Source organism: Pleurodeles waltl, chromosome 1_1 (assembly GCF_031143425.1).
Source record: "Pleurodeles waltl isolate 20211129_DDA chromosome 1_1, aPleWal1.hap1.20221129, whole genome shotgun sequence".
NCBI lineage: Eukaryota > Metazoa > Chordata > Amphibia > Caudata > Salamandridae > Pleurodeles > Pleurodeles waltl.
Window position 1 is genome coordinate 146,642,384 of NC_090436.1, and position 17,951 is coordinate 146,660,334.

General features: G+C 39.7%; 1 protein-coding gene across 1 annotated transcript in view; it reads left to right on the forward strand.

Annotated features, from left to right (window-relative positions):
- Positions 1–2,678: 2,678 nt before the first annotated feature.
- Positions 2,679–17,951, forward strand: part of LOC138277528 (tetraspanin-36-like) — a 76,667-nt gene continuing 61,394 nt past the window's right edge. Inside the window, exon 1 of the mRNA XM_069219230.1 lies at positions 2,679–2,858. Coding sequence (XP_069075331.1) covers positions 2,799–2,858 — 60 coding nt within the window. The 5' untranslated portion in view covers positions 2,679–2,798. The remainder of the gene's footprint in view (positions 2,859–17,951) is intronic.

A 17,951-nucleotide genomic window follows, 5' to 3' on the forward strand; every position in this document is an offset into this window, starting at 1 on the left:
TATGAGTGGGGAATCTTTCCTTTTCCAATACAAGGCTAAGATCTTTTTTACCACCCCTTCCCTCCAAATAATTCCCTATTGGATGACAATCAGCCTATAATGTTGCTCCATCTACAATAGGAATCTAGGCCCCATTTGGGGTTTACAGGACTACTTTAGGGTTACACTAAGGGCCCCAGGACTATTCACAAACTGCATTTTGTAGTACATTTTGTAATACTTAAATATCAATACAAACATAATACAAAATGCAATCCCCAAACTGCACTTCTAAAGTACTGCTATTTTTTTTGCTGTAGAACTTTAGAAGTGCAGTTAGTGAACAGTATTTTCTAGTATGCTTGTAGAACTCTTGTAAACTACAAAAAGTACAACAGAATGCAGTTTGTGAACAGCACCAAGTCATTTAATTTGGTGGAGACATGTAAGTTACACTTTTGGAGTAAATTTGCACTCAGATTCTGTGAATATCCAAAAATTAGTAAACGTGCTCAAAGGTGTAAACTACTTAAAAGTGTAAGTTACATTTGTGCTGATATAGTAACAGGTTCACCAAGAAAAATAGTACATGCACACCCACGGAAGTACTCCTTGAATGAGTGCATATGTACTACTTTTGGAATTCACAAATATTGGCAGTAGTAGGCTTGGAAAGCTGCACCAGGATGCTTGTTTCTGGCACGGGGAGGACATGGCTTGGCAGGTCGGGTGAAACTGTTCCCGAGGGGGGCAGGGTCAAGTCTAATTTGTTTATAGCTGGGACCAAACTAGAATAGCTAGTGATCTAAAAATGATGGATTTAGGCCCTGATAGATCTGAGCCTGGGGCGAGTGTTCGATTTGTTCAGCATTCCGCCTATCATCTGTTTTTTTTTTTTTTTTTTGCATTTGTCACCCTACGTGGGAAGGGTATACCCAGATGTGAGTCCTGTGCTTTCAATGTCACTAGATTCAAGCTAGCCCGGCTGATGAGGGGTAATACCCTGAATTCGGTCCCAGGATGCTTGTTTCCGGTTCAAGGAAGACCTGCCCTGGCAGTTTGGGATGAACTGTTCCCATTGGGGAGAAGGTCAAGACTGATTTCTATATGGCTGGGTCCAAACCGGAATGGCATGCCAAGCAAAAATACTATGGATTTAGGCCCAGATCTGTGATTGGGGGTGAATTTGTTCAGCATTCCACCCATCATCTGTTCTTTTTGCATTAGTCCCAGTTTTCCAGGCATACTACTGGCAATCAGACACCCAAACGATGATTGGCTGGAAATAGTCTAACCTGTGGCAGTTGCTTGGGTTAGCATTCCAATCCCTCACTTTTAGCCCACGGTGACACTCTAAGCAGAGGCTTTCCTGATGCAAATCAATATTGACCATGTTCCTCATGGGAACAGTCCCCTCCAAATCTTGGTCAACTTACCACTCCACCCTGCAGCCCACAGCTTTTTTCATTGGGAAATTTGAGATTCACCCCCTCTTTCTGAATCTCAAAGATTAAGCTAAGCCCCTGAGGCGGTCACCCAAGACCCGACCAACATCAAAAGTTGGTAAAGTCAGCCAGTGGCATGATGGAATAACAATTTCCACTAAATACTATCTTTGGAGAGACGTTTTACACCCTTTATCCCACTCATGTAAAATGTGTTGGAATAGGACTCTGGATGGAGGTGTCGGTGAGATGCAGTGAAGAATCTACAGCAAGTTATTACCTGAAATTCTGGTAGCAGGCTTGTTAGAGAGGTCCATTATAAATCATCCTTTGACAGATATCTTCCAATGATGCTTACAACAGGTCACTCCGGGCAGCACTGGGACGGCCAGGAGCAGAGGTTCAGTATGGCATAGGATGCCCAATGTATTTCATGGGGATTGGTCCCTGTGGATTTAGGCTGCAGGCTCTGGCTGGGGGGGGACAGTCGGGACAACCAATAGGTAAGTGCAAACACGGATGGGGAAAAAAAAAATTAAAAATCGCGAGAATTTATTTCTCCCGTTGACGTCTATTGAAGCAGAGGCAATTTCAGGCAGGAGACAGCCAAAATAATGCAATTTTTTCTTCATGAATCAGGTGTCTCCCGTCTCAATTAGGTTTACTGGCATGAATGCTATTCCCAGGCTATTTGCTTGTAACTCTTCACATTACCATAAAACATTAATTTAAAGCCAGACCTATTGGCATTGCCAACGCTTGTTTTACTCTTGAAGAGACGAAAGGTATCATCGAAGTTGAAGCACATGCCCAACAAGGCACTAGAGCAAGCATAATGGGATCGAAACACCTTAGGAGAGACCGTATAGAATGAACATTCATGGTTAGGCCAGATGATAACCCTATCATTCGCTGACATTGGAACTTTGCTGTAGATGCAAAATTGAGAGTAAAAGTGCACACAATTAACTTTTTGCAAGGAGACATACTTAACTACTTCAGTAAAAACAATGCGCACACAACAATCCTCCCGAACACATCTAAATTCTTCTTGGGAATCAATACAATATAAATTCATAGTTTAACAAATAACATCCTCCTATTCCCTCCGCCTGCTCATGCGGTGGCGTAGACAGGACTCCGTTTGAAGATGGCCGCCCCGGTAGAAGCCGCTGTGGAGCAAGCGCGCTGTGGCACCCACTCTAGGAGGGTGGAGGGGGGCTGGGCCCGCAGCCATGTGACCTCCCCAGGATAATACGAGTCATGTGCCTGGTTGCTCACTCCCGTCGTGCAAGCGATAACAGCGCAGAGAAGAGGAAGGTGTTAAGGAGCTACACAAGCAGATCGGGACTCGAAGATAACTGAAGCTCAGATATGGACTGCGGAGTGATCACCTCCAAGACCGTGCTGATCCTGCTCAGCCTCATATTCTGGGTAAGCTCGTTATTTCTGTTCGGTCAAAAGTTTATAAGAATTTGCTTTGTCGAAAAGTAACAGTCGCTTACGTGTGAACATTTTAGGAGTAGTATGGGGGAGACTTTAGAACAATCAAAGCAGCAGACAAAGGTAATTTCAGGCGGGAGGCAGACAAAATAAAAACATTTTTGGTTTCGAAACTCAGGAGATTCCCACCTGAACCTTGTCAGTTGGTATGCATGCAGTCGGAGTCCGAGTACTCTGACCAGAAAGAAATATGGGTACCTCGCAAAACATTTATAAAGTTAACAGTAAATATGTATTTTGTATATATCTTTAATAATAAAGAAAGCAAAAGTTAGACCAAAAAGTCTGCTAACGTTAACTTGAAGAAAAGCAGGACAGGCTATCTGAATCAAGTTGTTAAAAAATCAGAGAATTGCCTGTCGAAATATTTGTCAAAAGTCTGAACTTGGTTTCGGTGATTCCGGAAAGCGCCTGGACGCTGTAGGGCGTCGCGGGGGAGGTTTGCGTGATGGTAGCACGGAGACGGTCACCGCTGGACGCAGCTAGAAACAAAAGAACCTCGCACGCTCTGGCGCCCTGACAAAGGTGTCAATTTAGGTAGAGGTGTGTAACCCACATTACTGAGAGCCGGGCTAAGGGTCTCCCACTTTAGTGTGCAAAACCGTGACGGATGAATGTTTGAATTAATCTCGGCCACTGATAATTACTCCGGCCGCATCCCGGTCCATGGTTATGTAGCACACAATGCCATCTCAGTTTGGAACTAGCCGTGTGCAAACCAGTCTTGACCCAGTTGCAGTTGGAACTGTCAGGCAAGGTCCTTCTTGAAGCAGAATAATAGCAACCCAGGGCCGGTTTCGCCCTAGGGACAGTGTGTACGGGACCCACGCCTGGGCATGCGCCTTCCACGAGGGACGGCTTTCTTTCGTATACAATGGGACCCAGTTATACCTGGTTGATGAGCCCTAACTAATGTGGCACCCGTCCTAGGTTTTATATAATCCAGCTACATATGTGCGGAATTGATTCTACTTAACTGTCCTTACGTTGTAGACATTTTGGTTACCAATATTTTTTTTTGTAGCACGATATTTAAAACCGTTTTCTAGTACGATGCAATTTTCTTTTGATTCTTTTGACCCTGTACCTTGTAGGAAAGTCGTGATTATTCTATTGAGGGATCGAAATACCACGTCTGGAAATGGGACATGTATTTAATTAAGGGTATGATCGCAATTGTCAGTATTTCAGTTGGTTGTTTGCAAAACAGTTTTTTAGGAGGCATTTTTTTGTTATTTCACACCTTGTTTGCATGGAATTAATGTTAAGTGTTTTCTAGCTCAGTTTGCCAGAAAACACCTAGTACTTAAGTGTAGCAGTAACTCATGGCTGTGCTGTCATGTCACCTAATATATTACACCATTTATAATTAAGGCATTGCCGTTTCATTTTATAATTTAATATTTTTATTTAAAATATATGCTGTACCTCATTTTGTTTTTTTTGTGTCATTGTTCACCCTGTCTGTGTCGTGTAAAGTTGTTGTTACAAATCATCTCAGTAGAATGAATTAAACTAAAAAGGGGCTTGACTCTAACCATTTTTTTGTTCATTTGCATTTAACATAACTGCCATCTAGATGGAAGACCTTGCTGAGGGTGGGAGCAGAGGTTTGTGCTGTTAAAAATAAAAATAAACTGGAGACCGAGGCTCAATACAGCGATGCATTTCTCAAGTGTCTTTTCACATGAGGCCGTTTTATGTTACAGCAGTTCTACCACAGCAAGGTGATTGCTGTTGTAGGATTAGTGTAGCTTCCATACTTTTTACCAACTAATTCCCACATGACCTTGTGAGATCTGAATTGGGCTTTCACATCACACTGGCTAGATTTGCCTTCAGTGAAGATTTCAAAAAGCACCGTTTGATGTATATTTAAGGAAAGCTGAGCTGACCATCCTCAGGTTATCTAAGGCCTTTAAGTAATACAGTAATAGAAAACGAAGTAAATTATATTAAGGGGCAAAAATGTCAGTATTTTTAAGTACAGACATTCTTATAATGGATCCTCTGCTTGCCTCTGGAATGCGAAATGCGTTTTGTTAGAGAACCACTGAGTGATGAGTTGGAGCCCATTGAAAAGCAGCGGGCTTTCTATTGGGTTCCAACACAGTTGCATGTCCGAACATGGCTAGCAAAAAATATTGTGTCCTAAATATACACTCATGATCCATTATTTTCCTTTCTTTGAAAAACAAAATAGTAGTTAACCATCGTTATTGAAGAATGAATTGTAAGTTTTTTTTTCTTTTTTCTTTTTGGTTTAAAAAAAAAAATTAAAAGAAGAAAATGACACTTGTAGAGTTTTACTGAAACAGTGATGAATAATCATAATGAATAGGTGGCAAGTTTTGCTAATTTGCCTCACATTGAGACTGCAGTTTAAACAGTACTATTAGTTTCCACCTTCTTTCCGTCTATTAAGCCGGTTCCCTCCAGTTCCAACTCTTCATGTTAAATCTCTATGCACAGTCCTCACATTGCCTGCCGGGGCCTACTCCTCACCCTACTGCACAGCATGTTCTCTTCACACCATCCACCACCAATAGGTGCTGTGCTCAGGGACCGTCAACATATTTTGCTGTGACTGCCCAGCAGTATGAATTGCATATGCTATATGTGTTTATGCATAAATGTATTTGGAATATGCAGCCAAGTGCATAAAAGTTTTTTTTGGTGCTGCACAAAGTATTTTAATATGCACGAATTGCCACCACATATGTGCCTCCATTTTAACAGTATCACCTGAGGGGACTCTACTGCTTGGTTAGAAGAAGTTTACCAAAATAGCAGACTTGTACTCTGATAGCAATATCCATATCCCACATTGTTCAATATTTTGGTATCTCTGTCTTTTTGTTTCTATGAAAAATGAAATTTATTGTAATTTTTTTTTTTTTTGCTAAATTAAGTGGTAAGCAGTGTTCACACCATACACTCACCTTTAAATCACCGACTTATTGATGAACTGGCCACATCTAGATATTCATTTAAAATTTCAGGTGGACTGAAATTTATAATTGTGTTACCAGTAAAGAATGTAAGATGGCTATGGGAAAATAACGGGCTTGGGGAATATCTTGCTCAGTCTGATCTGATGCACTGTAAGTTTGAGTTCCAATGAGGAGCGGAGGAGGGGACTGATGATGCTCAAATGTGCTTGTTGTGAAAAATGAAACTGTCATAAAGAAAGCTCGCCATAATTAATTACACAGCTTCCTGCCTCTCCCGCTTGACCGCTACAATTTCAGAATGCATTGCGAAGACCTGATGGCTGGCGGCACATGATCAAGCTTGATTTTCTACTTAAGAGGACTGTTACTTTGTACACATACTGTAATTTACCCACGACTTTCATACATAAACGGCGTTACCGCAGTTCTGACCCATGGACGTCATTTGCCTTCTCACAGCCAAAACTCATGATTTGAGAAGGAAAACAGATGCAACTTTCTTTTGAGCATTACATTCTCTCTCTCTTTCTCTCGCGCTCTCTTGCTCTCTCTCTCTTCCCCCTTCTCCGCCCCCCCCCCACACACACAACCGGTATTCTAATTGCCCCAATACCTTCACCCACTTGCTCTTGAACCCTGAGTTGCAGGACTCGCACACAAACCCATGCTGTGCAGCAAGAGGGTCTAAGAGGCAAAGTAATAAGGATACTTGTGTTTTTTTTTTTTTTAACACTTCCTTAATTATTTTTTTAACACTCCCATAATTAACATAATTTGTGCTGCCACTGTGCCCTGTTGAATGTCAGAGGCACTTTTTTGTTGCTTTCACAACTTAGTCAGCTGTGAATACCTCCAACAATAGAGGTGCTGATTGTAAACTGTCTATAAGCCCAAACTAAGGCACATGTAGCACCAGTGGAAAGTAGAACTGTTAACTTTTTCAATGCTACCGTTATTTGAAGAATGCAGTCTTCTACAGAAAGTATAAATCTTACCATTGCGCAAACTGGAAGAAACATACATACGTTTCCTATCAATTGATAGAATATCTTATACAACATTCATGAATTTGAAAGGAATTTGTGAATTCTCCTGCAGAATTTCAAAGGTTTGACAAATGCTGGTTTATAATAAATGTGTGTGTGTGCATGCACATACATATATATATATATATATATATAGTTGAGAAATATAATTTAAAAAAAAAACTCCAGAGATTCACTAAAAACCAAAGGTTGCAGGGGCATTATAGTTGGGTTCAGATTTTACACGCGCAAAACCATAGTAATTCAGCAGTTATAATTATCTGAAGTAACTATAACTCGTGCCCTAAGGTAACTATAGCTCGCTCCCCTGCTTTGCACAGTTCTCATCAATAACTTCCCTGGAAACATTCTAGTGATACTATCAATGGTCTCAAAGAAGACATCATGATTGTAATATATGGGATAATTAGTACTTCAATGCTAGGGTGTGAGTAAAATCTGAACTTAACTATACCGTCCCTATAACCGCTTTTCTTCTTTCTTCTTTTTTTTTTTTTTTTAAATTGTGAATTTCCAGGCTTTTTTTTTTTTTTTTTAACATAAAGTAATATTTAATTACCATATATGAATTTAGTGTCTGCCGCGCGCAGCCTTTGGCAGTGCGTGGCTGGTGGTAGGCCGCATGCAGCCAATCCCCCGGTTTTCTGGGTCTCTTGAGTGGGTGTGAGGGTGGCTTTGTAAGTGGACGTGTGAGTGTGTGGTGGGTGGGTGGGTGTATGAATAGATGTGTAACTGGCTCTGTGGGTGTCAGTGGCTGTATGGGGGTTTGACTGAGGTGTCAGTGGTTTTTCTGTATGGGCGTGTGAGTGGCTGTGTGGGTCTGAGTAGACGCATGAGTCATTGTGGGTGTGAGAGCCTCTGTGGGTGGGTATATGAGTGGTTTTCTGGATCTCTGAGTGGATGCGTGAGTAGCTGTATTGATGTGTGGGCGTGTGTAAAAGTCTGTGAGTGGGTGTATTTTTTTAATTGGGATATGTGTCCTCTGATTCACACAGGGAGCTGCTCTGAGTACTGCAGTAAATCCTCGCTGATGCAAAAAAAAAAATTTCCCACAATTTCTTCCCCATGAGAGGTCCCTCACAGACCCCTCCATCAGTGCCATGGGGTCAGGATACCTCTGGCCTTCTATCGTGACCCCTCATATCCTTTTTTTACACACCTCCTGGTCCCTGCTCCGTCCCACCCCTGGAAACCTGTTCGATTTGACAAAATGGTGGCCACAACGTTTCTCTCAGGTTGGCCAGCCAATCATGACATTGCTGTTGAAGCGTGGGTCCACCATGGTGGATGCATCTCTAGATATGCACAAACCTTTTTTTCTTTGATAACTCCAAAAATTACTGAACAGAGTTTCCCAAATTACAAAGATCTTTCTGAACCAAAATCTAGCTTTCTGCCAAATTTGGTGTAATTCAGTTCAGTAGTTCGGGCTGTAGTGTCTAAAATTCTTATGGTAAATTGCATGGGGAAAACCCATTTTGCCCCCATCCCCCTCTTTTCTTTTCTCCGCTTGACAAATCCCACTAAAACTTTCCAAGCAGCAGCTGCATGAGTGGCAAACTAGTTTTGAAAAGTTTGTGAAGATTTGTCAAACGGTGCCAAAGTTATTAGCAAAATAAAAAACACTTTTTTCCTATGGAAACTAGGTCCTAACTGTAACTGGTAATAATATCTGTCTGTATATAATAATGATTACAAATGAAGAAAAACAACCTCCATAAATATTCTCATTTCATTGTATAACTTCTTTCTGTTTGCAGTATTTCCTTTCCAAAAGTCTGAAGATGTCAACTTCTGTTTAAGTGTATAATGTATTGTTACGTATGTCGGTGTTTAAGATTACTTATGTAGATTCTGTCTCCTTCTTCCTTCCCCAGTGCTACCCCTTTGTTTTCCTTTAAAGAATCTAAAGTATAATTTACCCTTTAATGTAACTTTGCAATGAAGCCTTTACAAGTTTACAACCAGTTTGTATTGCATTGTACACTAGCTATTTTACCATATATGCTTTGCTAATTGTTTGGTAAAATCGTGAATAGAATATTTAGCAAACAAAGTAGTATTTCAAGGTTGAAGCGCGCCAAACACTTTAAATGTTAAAAGCAGTAAAATAGATTGTAATGTATCAGTAGGAGAAACCAAAAAAAATCATATTGTCAATTATATATTAACCTGTGTATGAAGTGTTCTGTATCATAAGCACAGGCAGAAGCTATGGATAAGCAATTGTTTATTGAGAAATACTCCTAGTTTAACTTTATTGCTTTCGAGTAAATGCTAAGCATTATTTCATAATTATTAGAAAGTCTCTCTTAAATTCTAGCATATGGAGATATTTTCAGAGATCAAACCTGTTTTTTCCAATTTGAGACTCTCCAGTGATATAGTCAACATGCTTTCAAAGAAATGTAGTTTAAGTGGCTGACTGTTACAAATCCTTTTTGAGATAATGACAAGCAAAAGATTGAGGACCGAATATTCTCAATAGTGGCATCCATGAATTATCATGAAGAATATTTTCTTTCTGCTGGAGGGTGCACATCGTGTGTACCCAGCCTACTTGTCAGCATCAACACTCAGTTCCAAACTTCAGTTGTCTTTATTCCCTCTGAAAGCCTATTCCATTTACCTCGGGCCCTTGTTATGGTAGCATTTCATGCAGCTGTTACTGATTATATTTATATATATATATATATATTTTTTTTTTTACCAAACTGTAACTTTGGGCACTTTGTTGAGCTAGACTTTTAATTTTTCAAATTCATTATCGGTTCTGGATTCTGAATTTGAACATTCTTTTCTGCTAGATTAAAATGTTCTGGCAATATTAATTTGCAGACATTTAGCCTATTGGTCAAGGAGTTTAATTTGATGTTAATAACATGGTTAAGACCCAAACTGTCAATTACATATTTGAGGCCCAGATATAGTTGGTTATTAGCATGCTCACAATAGCATTCATCTCTAACTACACACTGTTCACAGAACATACCACAATAACCTTAGACAGAACATTACACATACATTTAATACAGGACAGATATATGCTGAGATGCTGCCTTGCTTCTAACAGGATTGTTCATCAAAATACACATTTCACTACCCTTCAACAGACTACATTAAGCCAAAGGATGCAGTTAACTGGTTATTATAGCACCCAAGAGTACATACTCCATCCACCAGCTGCCTACTACATGTTTAATGGACATATATACCAACCAAGAAGGCACATAATCTAATTGGCAGAGCCATCTCCTCTCGCCATCCAATTTATTATAGCTGACACTTTTGCATAAAACGGATACGTTCCAATTCGCTCGATTGACCACGCTTCTACAGAAACTGAATCTACAGCAGACATATTTGAAAAGTCATCCCCAGATGAACAAAAGGATTGTGATGCCAAGCCAAAAACGGATTTCATATCCTATAAATATCAGTTGACAAGTACAAAATACAGAATTTATTTTTGAAGTCTAGAAATTGGGACTAGAGCAGGTCTTCTTTTTGTAGTCAAAAACATACCCTTACCAAATATTCTCTCTTCAGAAAATGGGTCCTGCAGCAGTTCATTGCCTCCGTCTGTGTGACAGACTTGTCCGGTGATGAGCACTGCTTTTCCAAAGAGAACTTTTTGCAAATATGTGAAAAAATAGAAAAAGGAAATGATTCACACATTCCACTTGACCTTGATGGATTGTTGCTATTTTATAGTTCCATTTTCTATTGCACATGTATATTGCTTTCTTTATTGAACATACTTTTTGGAACAGTTAACCTGGTTTAGTATTTTGTCTTGTCTCAATTGTATTTTGAAATAGTCTGATTTATAGTTGTTTACCCTTGTCACCCCACTACCGCCTACTTTGACTTTCTGACTGACTTTAAAACAAGTATGTAGGCGTAGGAATTAGAACTACTCTCCTACCAATAAGGCCTTTCGCAACAGAAACCAACTGGACCGCACCCTCCTCTCTAATCACTTCTTCCGTTCACCTTGTGTTTGGGGATGTAGAGTGCGAGTAATTGTTCTACTGTTTGTTTTTGCTTTGCATTCTGGTATGACAATCTAAGCGTGTTACAAGAAGTGGAGCAATGCAAAGCAAACAGACAACGGGCTGGGAGAACTCGCTTAGCAGGGGAAAATCAGAAATCTCTGAACAGTTGATTTTTACATTGTCTTAATAGTTAGTAGCTGATGGTTTATACCCCATTTCCTTGAGTTTTAACTAACCGTTTTAATAATTCTTTCTGAATTGCTGGACTTCCTGCTCTTCTCACCTTCTTCACCCTCGGACTCCTTGCTTGTCTTTTGTCCATCCTTCTGTCTGTGTTGTTTGTGGGACAAGCACTGTCTCCTTGGTACACCAATCATCAGAACTTGCTTATCTGAATGTCTTATGATTTCTTTGGCTCCAGTTTCTGCCCTTTTTGGCTGTGAATAACCATTTCTGCACTGCCCATATGTCTTCTCATTCTCAGACTGCAGGACAACTCTCTCCTGTCTCCATGTGCTTCTGTAGACCCACTCCAAGTTTCCCATGTGTAGTGGTTCTACTATCCAGCTTCTTCATAACCTAAGATGTTTCCTGTCCTAGTCAGATAGCTGAGCAATACATGCGGAGTACTTTTTTTATTGGGAGAAGCATGGGAATGCAGGATGGTGGGACACTTGCTATTATCTATTTATCCATATATTTTGCTTGCTCTTTTACCTTATGGTGCGCGAAAAACACCTCACAATCGCCTAGCTTTTGGATAATGCAAAATTTGGAGTATTACAAATGTTCCATATTGCCCAAACTCAGATCGTGATTAAATTATAAAACGCATAGTTTGTTGCATACCCATGTTGTATTCATTAGATTCTTCATTATCAAGTGCTACATAGTCAGTACAAAAAATTTCTGAGCCGTGGCTTGATTGTTGACTCTGAGCATTTAAACAAACTACACACACTACATATCTCTGTGAATGGAAGAGTCTGATGGCCATAGCAGTAAAGCAGATAAGTCTGCAGTACAAAAAGTTACATATGAAAATATATTTTGCCTTTTTTTTTTTTTTTTTTTTTCACAACTTGCATTCAAATTTTGTTTTTATTTCAACTATTTGTTTCTTTTAAACTTTACTTTCAGTTTTAAGCAATGGGTACATACCCAATGGCAATATTTCATAAGTCTTCCAGTCATGTAGCTTGTATGATCAAGTCTGTAAGGCTCAATCTCTCCAGCATATATGCCAACTATATCCCCGTGGTAAGCAACCCAGCCAGCCCCATAGATTCTGATGACTTCCCCCCCCAGCCCAGCAAACTCAGGTAACCATTACATAGCATTTAAATACAAGGTAGTCATATTTGTCCTTCCCGCCAAGGTAAGGTGTGCTTTGGAAATTAAGTTTTAGATTTTAGAGTTAGGGGGTGTAAACCTGCCCTGCTTGTAGGGTAGCTTCAGTGTGCTCAAACTTACTGTAAGCTCCTTTCCTACCCAGGGAAGCCTTAATTATTGAAAGTCTTAATTGGTGAGTGAAAAGATGGTGAGAGACCCTTCCTTGTGGTATAATCTGCTTTAGTTTATTCAAGATAAGGAATCCATTAAACACCCCAGCCAACAGATGTCTTCTCTCTCCTTGTCTCTTCCAACTGCCTGATCGCCCTTAGTTACCGTCACCAGGTTACGGTGACATACATTCTGCCTAAAGATTCCATGTACACAGAATGCCACACATCTTCCCCCCTTCTTTAACAATATACACAGAATGCCACAGTGAGCTATTTCTGGTTTAATAGTTTTGGCATGTTTTGAAAGAGATACAAGAGCCTGCATAACAGCACCATCTTGATGAAGGCCAATCACCCCACCATTGATAATGGTAGCCTGCTCCATTTTTTATGGATGCCATAGTTTCCATAAATGTGCCATACTTCTCCATGATGATGAGGTCCATGTGCCAGTGGTATTGTATGCCCAGGTATTAGATAGAAAAGTCTTTCCCTTTTTATTGTACAGTCTAATTCGTGAGGGCGTGTATTTGTGGTTAGGGGCAACATAACCTTTTTTGACTGATTGTTAGTCCTGACCATCTGCCATAATTTATGATATCTGAGAATGTCATCAGTGGACAGTAGAATTCTCTAGACTACACATTTTGTGCCTTAGTTAAGATGAAAATCATTAAGTAATTAACTAGGAACTCTTTTGTCAAAGCAAATAAAATTCGCGACTGAGGGCATGCTTGTCTTGCACCTCCTTTCAATTTCTATTGGATGGAAATTTGATTGTCTTTTTTTTTTTTTTTAATTGCTACAGGGAGAGTGAGTGTAGAGCAGTTTTATCTATTATTTCATGGCTTTGCCTAAACCCATTCTTTCAAGTATATTAAGTAGAAATGACCATACAAAAGAATCGAAAACCTTGGTTGCATCAAGAAATAGGGCCATGGCTGTAATGTCTGATTTATTTGGTGTATAACCGCAAACAATGTTTGCAAGTTATCAGCTGTCAACCTGCCCAGGATGAACCCAGACTGATCTTTTTAGAACAATCCCCGCGAGTGAGGGGTCATCCTGTTGGCTGTGATTTCTGCAAAAGGTTTGTTGTCCACGTTTATCGGAGGTAGAAATCGAAATGATTCGTATAAGTGAGGGGGTTTATCAGGTTTAGGGAGGGTAATGCCAATTGTTTCCTGTAGAGAAGAGGGCAGTAACTCAGTCCTGCACTTCCTCATACATTAATATTAAGAAAGGGGTGAGTTCTTCTGTGTATGCCATATCAAACATTCTTGACAGCCCATAGTTGCCCAGTGCGCACCCATTTTTCATGTCTTTGATCGCACTGTTTATTTCCTGTAGTATGATGGATGCGAACATGGGGTCCTGCTCTGCTGTTCCTACCCAGACTAATTTAACTCTGTCCAAGTCCTTGTGAATGTCCTATCTGTCTGAGGTTATCTGTTTAGTGTGCAGATTGGCAGGAAATTGGGTAAATGCTGTTGAAATGTTTGTTAGGTAGAATAATGGGTCTCCCCGTTCAGTCTTTATCTAACTCTTGACTGATCCATTTTTACCTAGAAATTGCATTTCTCTTCTCTGTTAGGCTCATCCTTAAACTATAATTGGAATGTCTCTCTAATGTAGCTTAGGGTCATTAGATATGCAATGTGTGTTGCTAATGTCCTAATTTCTGTCTCATGGGCATTCAGTAAACTTTGAGTACCAACACACTTTGTTTTCTTTATTCCTGCCATAGGGTATTTCTAGACCGCCAGGGTAGGTTCTTGTTTGTATCATTTTATGTCCCTCCTTTAGTGAGTTAATGAATAATCTACTCATTGCCATGCGTTATACGACTATCCTGTATCATTCCACATTACTCTGTGGATGATTATAGCAATCGGTGACAATTTATTTTGCTTCTTAACTGCTGTAACACTAGTGTACCTTCTGGCATTCCTCCTACACTGTAACTCCCATTTGTCTGTCCTATAGACTTGGGATTCTGATAGTGAATTTCCGCCGCCATTCGTTTGAGCAGGGTAGAAACAGCAAAGCAGGAGGCTGCTTGCACCTATCATGCTACAGGTAATAAAAATCAGGTGAAAGGAGTTTAATTTATTGACCATCCTGTTGATTATGGTTACGTTTTATTGTGTTATTATTGTAAATTGACATGTTTGTAGCAAGTAGTTTGCTACTAGGGAGGCCATGCCTTTGTATTATGGCCATAGCTCCAGTGGAATATGTTCACCTTATTTACTGTTGTTCATGAACAGCTTAGCCACATCACAAACGACATCCAAGATAACATCATGTTCCACTTTTTTATAGCAATCTTGCTGTAGGGCCTCTCTTATCAAGGCTTGCACTATGGGGTCCAGAAATGTTTCATTAACCTGCCATTGTGGTGGTGTTCTTAATGCTCCTGTCTCCAGTGCTAACAATATTGCGACAGGGAAGTGGTTGGATAAGGTCATTGTCCCTAACTCAGAATCTAAAATTGCAAGAAGAATCAACGAGTTATTTATAAGAAATACATCTATTCTCGTGTATTTATGGTCTGCAGTAGAGTATAATGTAAGATCTTCATCGTTAGGAGGCTGTATTCTCTGTGCCTTTGCAACAGTGTGATGGGGTTGGTGGTTTATGGAATAACACTGTTGAACAATCTAATGTTTGATTCGAAGAGGAGTTCTAAGTACTCCATATTATTATGTCCTCTTTTGCAATTTTTAGTGTTTCTGGTAAACCTGGTCACAAAACTCTTCTTTCCCTTCATTGAGCGCATGTAAAGTAAAACGTGAGCTTAATCCTGTCCCCATCTTTCTTTTGACACCTACAACTCTACCTTCCAAACCCTTGTGGACTGCTTCTAATGCAAACGGAACTCTCCTTCACTGCAATATTGCCACTCCTTTTTTTATTTTTTTTCTTGGTAGAGTTATTCGTGTTGAACTTTAACTGATAAGTAAGGCCCTGCACTGCTTCTACCCACTGTGCCAATAACCCTATTATTTTCTACAATGTGTGTCTAAACATGGTTTGTGGCCTAGCAATCCCTATATGTGTTAAATGATCAAAACATTAGATAGTTATTTCCCTTTCTTTATTTCGTACAAAAAAAATCTTTCCTATAAAAACCTATATCTATGTTTAATCTTGAATTAAGAGTTTCACATTAGTTGAGCAAAACAAGTAGCTCCATTAAAAGTGCAATAGATTTCTCAGTTCAGAGTATCTTCAAAGATGGTTATCACATCTATATCCTGAAATGTCTTTTAATGGAAGTTAAACACCAAAATCGACATGGCCTGGCTATAGAGACCTTTGCTAATTGTTTTTTTTCTATGAATATAGCCTTTCATGAGTTACAGCCAGCACATCTTTTATGATGTGCTATTGCTTCTTCAGGACTCTATTCTCAGAACTGTATTTGCCTTTTATAGCTATCACTGACTTAGGTTACTCGTTTTGATGTGATTGTTCCTGTGGATACTAATACTTCATCTATATTTAAGATATAGAGGCTTCAATGTTCTGTGAGATAAATCCGTTTGTCGAATCAAATTGCAGGATATCTTCTATTGCTCATATGTCCTTAGTACACAGATGTGATATCCCAAAAATGTCCTGAGCTACTAGGCACAGCAACCAGAATGAACCGAATGTAGTGATTGCTCCCCACAAACTGTTGAGAGGCTATATAAACCACCGAGGTGTGCAGCCATTAAACAGTGCTCACCCTTTGTGGAGGGGTTCAGACCCTGAACGTTCACTTAAAGCAGGGTCGTGGCCTTATCCCTTGAACCACCATTATTAATAAAGTCTGACTTGCTGGGATGCGTACCTCTGTATTATTTAACACCACTTTACAAGGAAGACCGTATTGTTTGTGCTAGATGGTCTGCTTGTTCACCTTCATCAGTATCTTCATAGTTTCACCACTGTTACTTGTCTAAAACTTTCTAGCCTTTATCTTTTACACCAGTCCTCAGGGTCAAATATAGTAAAAACAGAAAAATCCCAGCTGAGTGCTTCCTTGCTCCAGCTGTAGACATTTCTTGTTCTTTAGAAAGCCCTGCTCTGCCTTCTGTTTTTGTAATTTTGTACACCAGATTGAATTTGCAGTGAGCTTTGCTTCTTTTGTTTGCATGTAAAAATTTCCTTGGTCGACAGGCAATGTTTAAAGACTTTACACAAGTTCTGATAGTCCTGCATATCTTTTTTTTTTTTTTTTTTTTTTTTTTTGTAAGGACAACAAAGTCTAGTAAGCTTACAGGGCTGAGCTAACAACATAGTGCACGGTGTGGTACATTATACTGAATGTAACTTGTAGCTAAGCCTGGTTCTAATCAAATAAATATTCCAGAAGCTAACCCTTTTGCATAGACCCTTATCTTGTAGTAATTTGCATAGACACCTGATGTAGCAATCATTCATGCAGTGCACAAAATATTATAAGCCAAGCTGGTACGGTGGCTCTATTTGCTGGTTATTGCGAATACAGTCCTTTGTATAGAAAAAGTAGCAACAGAAAGGTAGTACAACTTTATTGTACCCTGCAATATCAACAGCTCTACTTAAGTTCACATTATAAAATTGCCTGATGATGTACACCGTCTTTAGTTCTTATCTTCTTAAAGCACATAAAACTTTACCATCCCAAAAATCTCAGGTGGTCTAGTAATGGGTTCTATGTCCTCTGACTATGCTAATTATTTATAACATGCTTCAGTGTTTAAAGAACTGTGCATGATGACCTAGAAGAGACCTCAGAGTATAACATGGCTACAGATGATGACAATACTTTGGTTATAGGGCTATGGTAAGGCAGAAGAGACGAGTTGTGAGAGTAGAAAAGAAAAGGAGGGCTAAAGGTCAAGTCTGTTACTTACAGATTTCACTACATGGAGACTTTGAATCCAATTGGAGTGCTTGTAAGAATCTTCACTATTCAACAGTCCTGCACCTGCACATTCACCGTATGCATATCATGGCTGCTTGATCTGAACATGAACAGTGTCTGTCAGATTGACCTTTGCTCAGCCTGTCAGACACTTTACATCAGTGGAAAAAGTTGAGGGGGGGCCATCCACCTTTATGGGCGGGCTGTTGCTGTTAGTGATGCTGCCATCTCTTTCACTCTGTACCACATTGTTTCTCCCTTAGCTCCTGGAATGTGTTAAACCTCAAAGACGGTTTTGGGTGTTACTGTTCCTTGGCTGCATGGACATTTGTTAAACGCATTTTGATGTTGCTGAGTTAGTCACCATGTATATCTAGTGAGTCCATATACTACCACTGATCAAACCCAGGCAGGGTTGTGAGGGTGTAGGTTAAATCTGGTGATATATATTATACAAAGTTATATTTGATATTTTAAAAAACCTCTGGCCCATGGTAGTGTTTGATGTCTGTATCCTTAGCTAGCATTTTCTTTTGATGAGTTTGAGCGTGTTATTGGAGAAGCTCCTAATCTTCCGACAGCATATAGTTGTCTTTGTAATTTGGCATAAGATAGATGCTA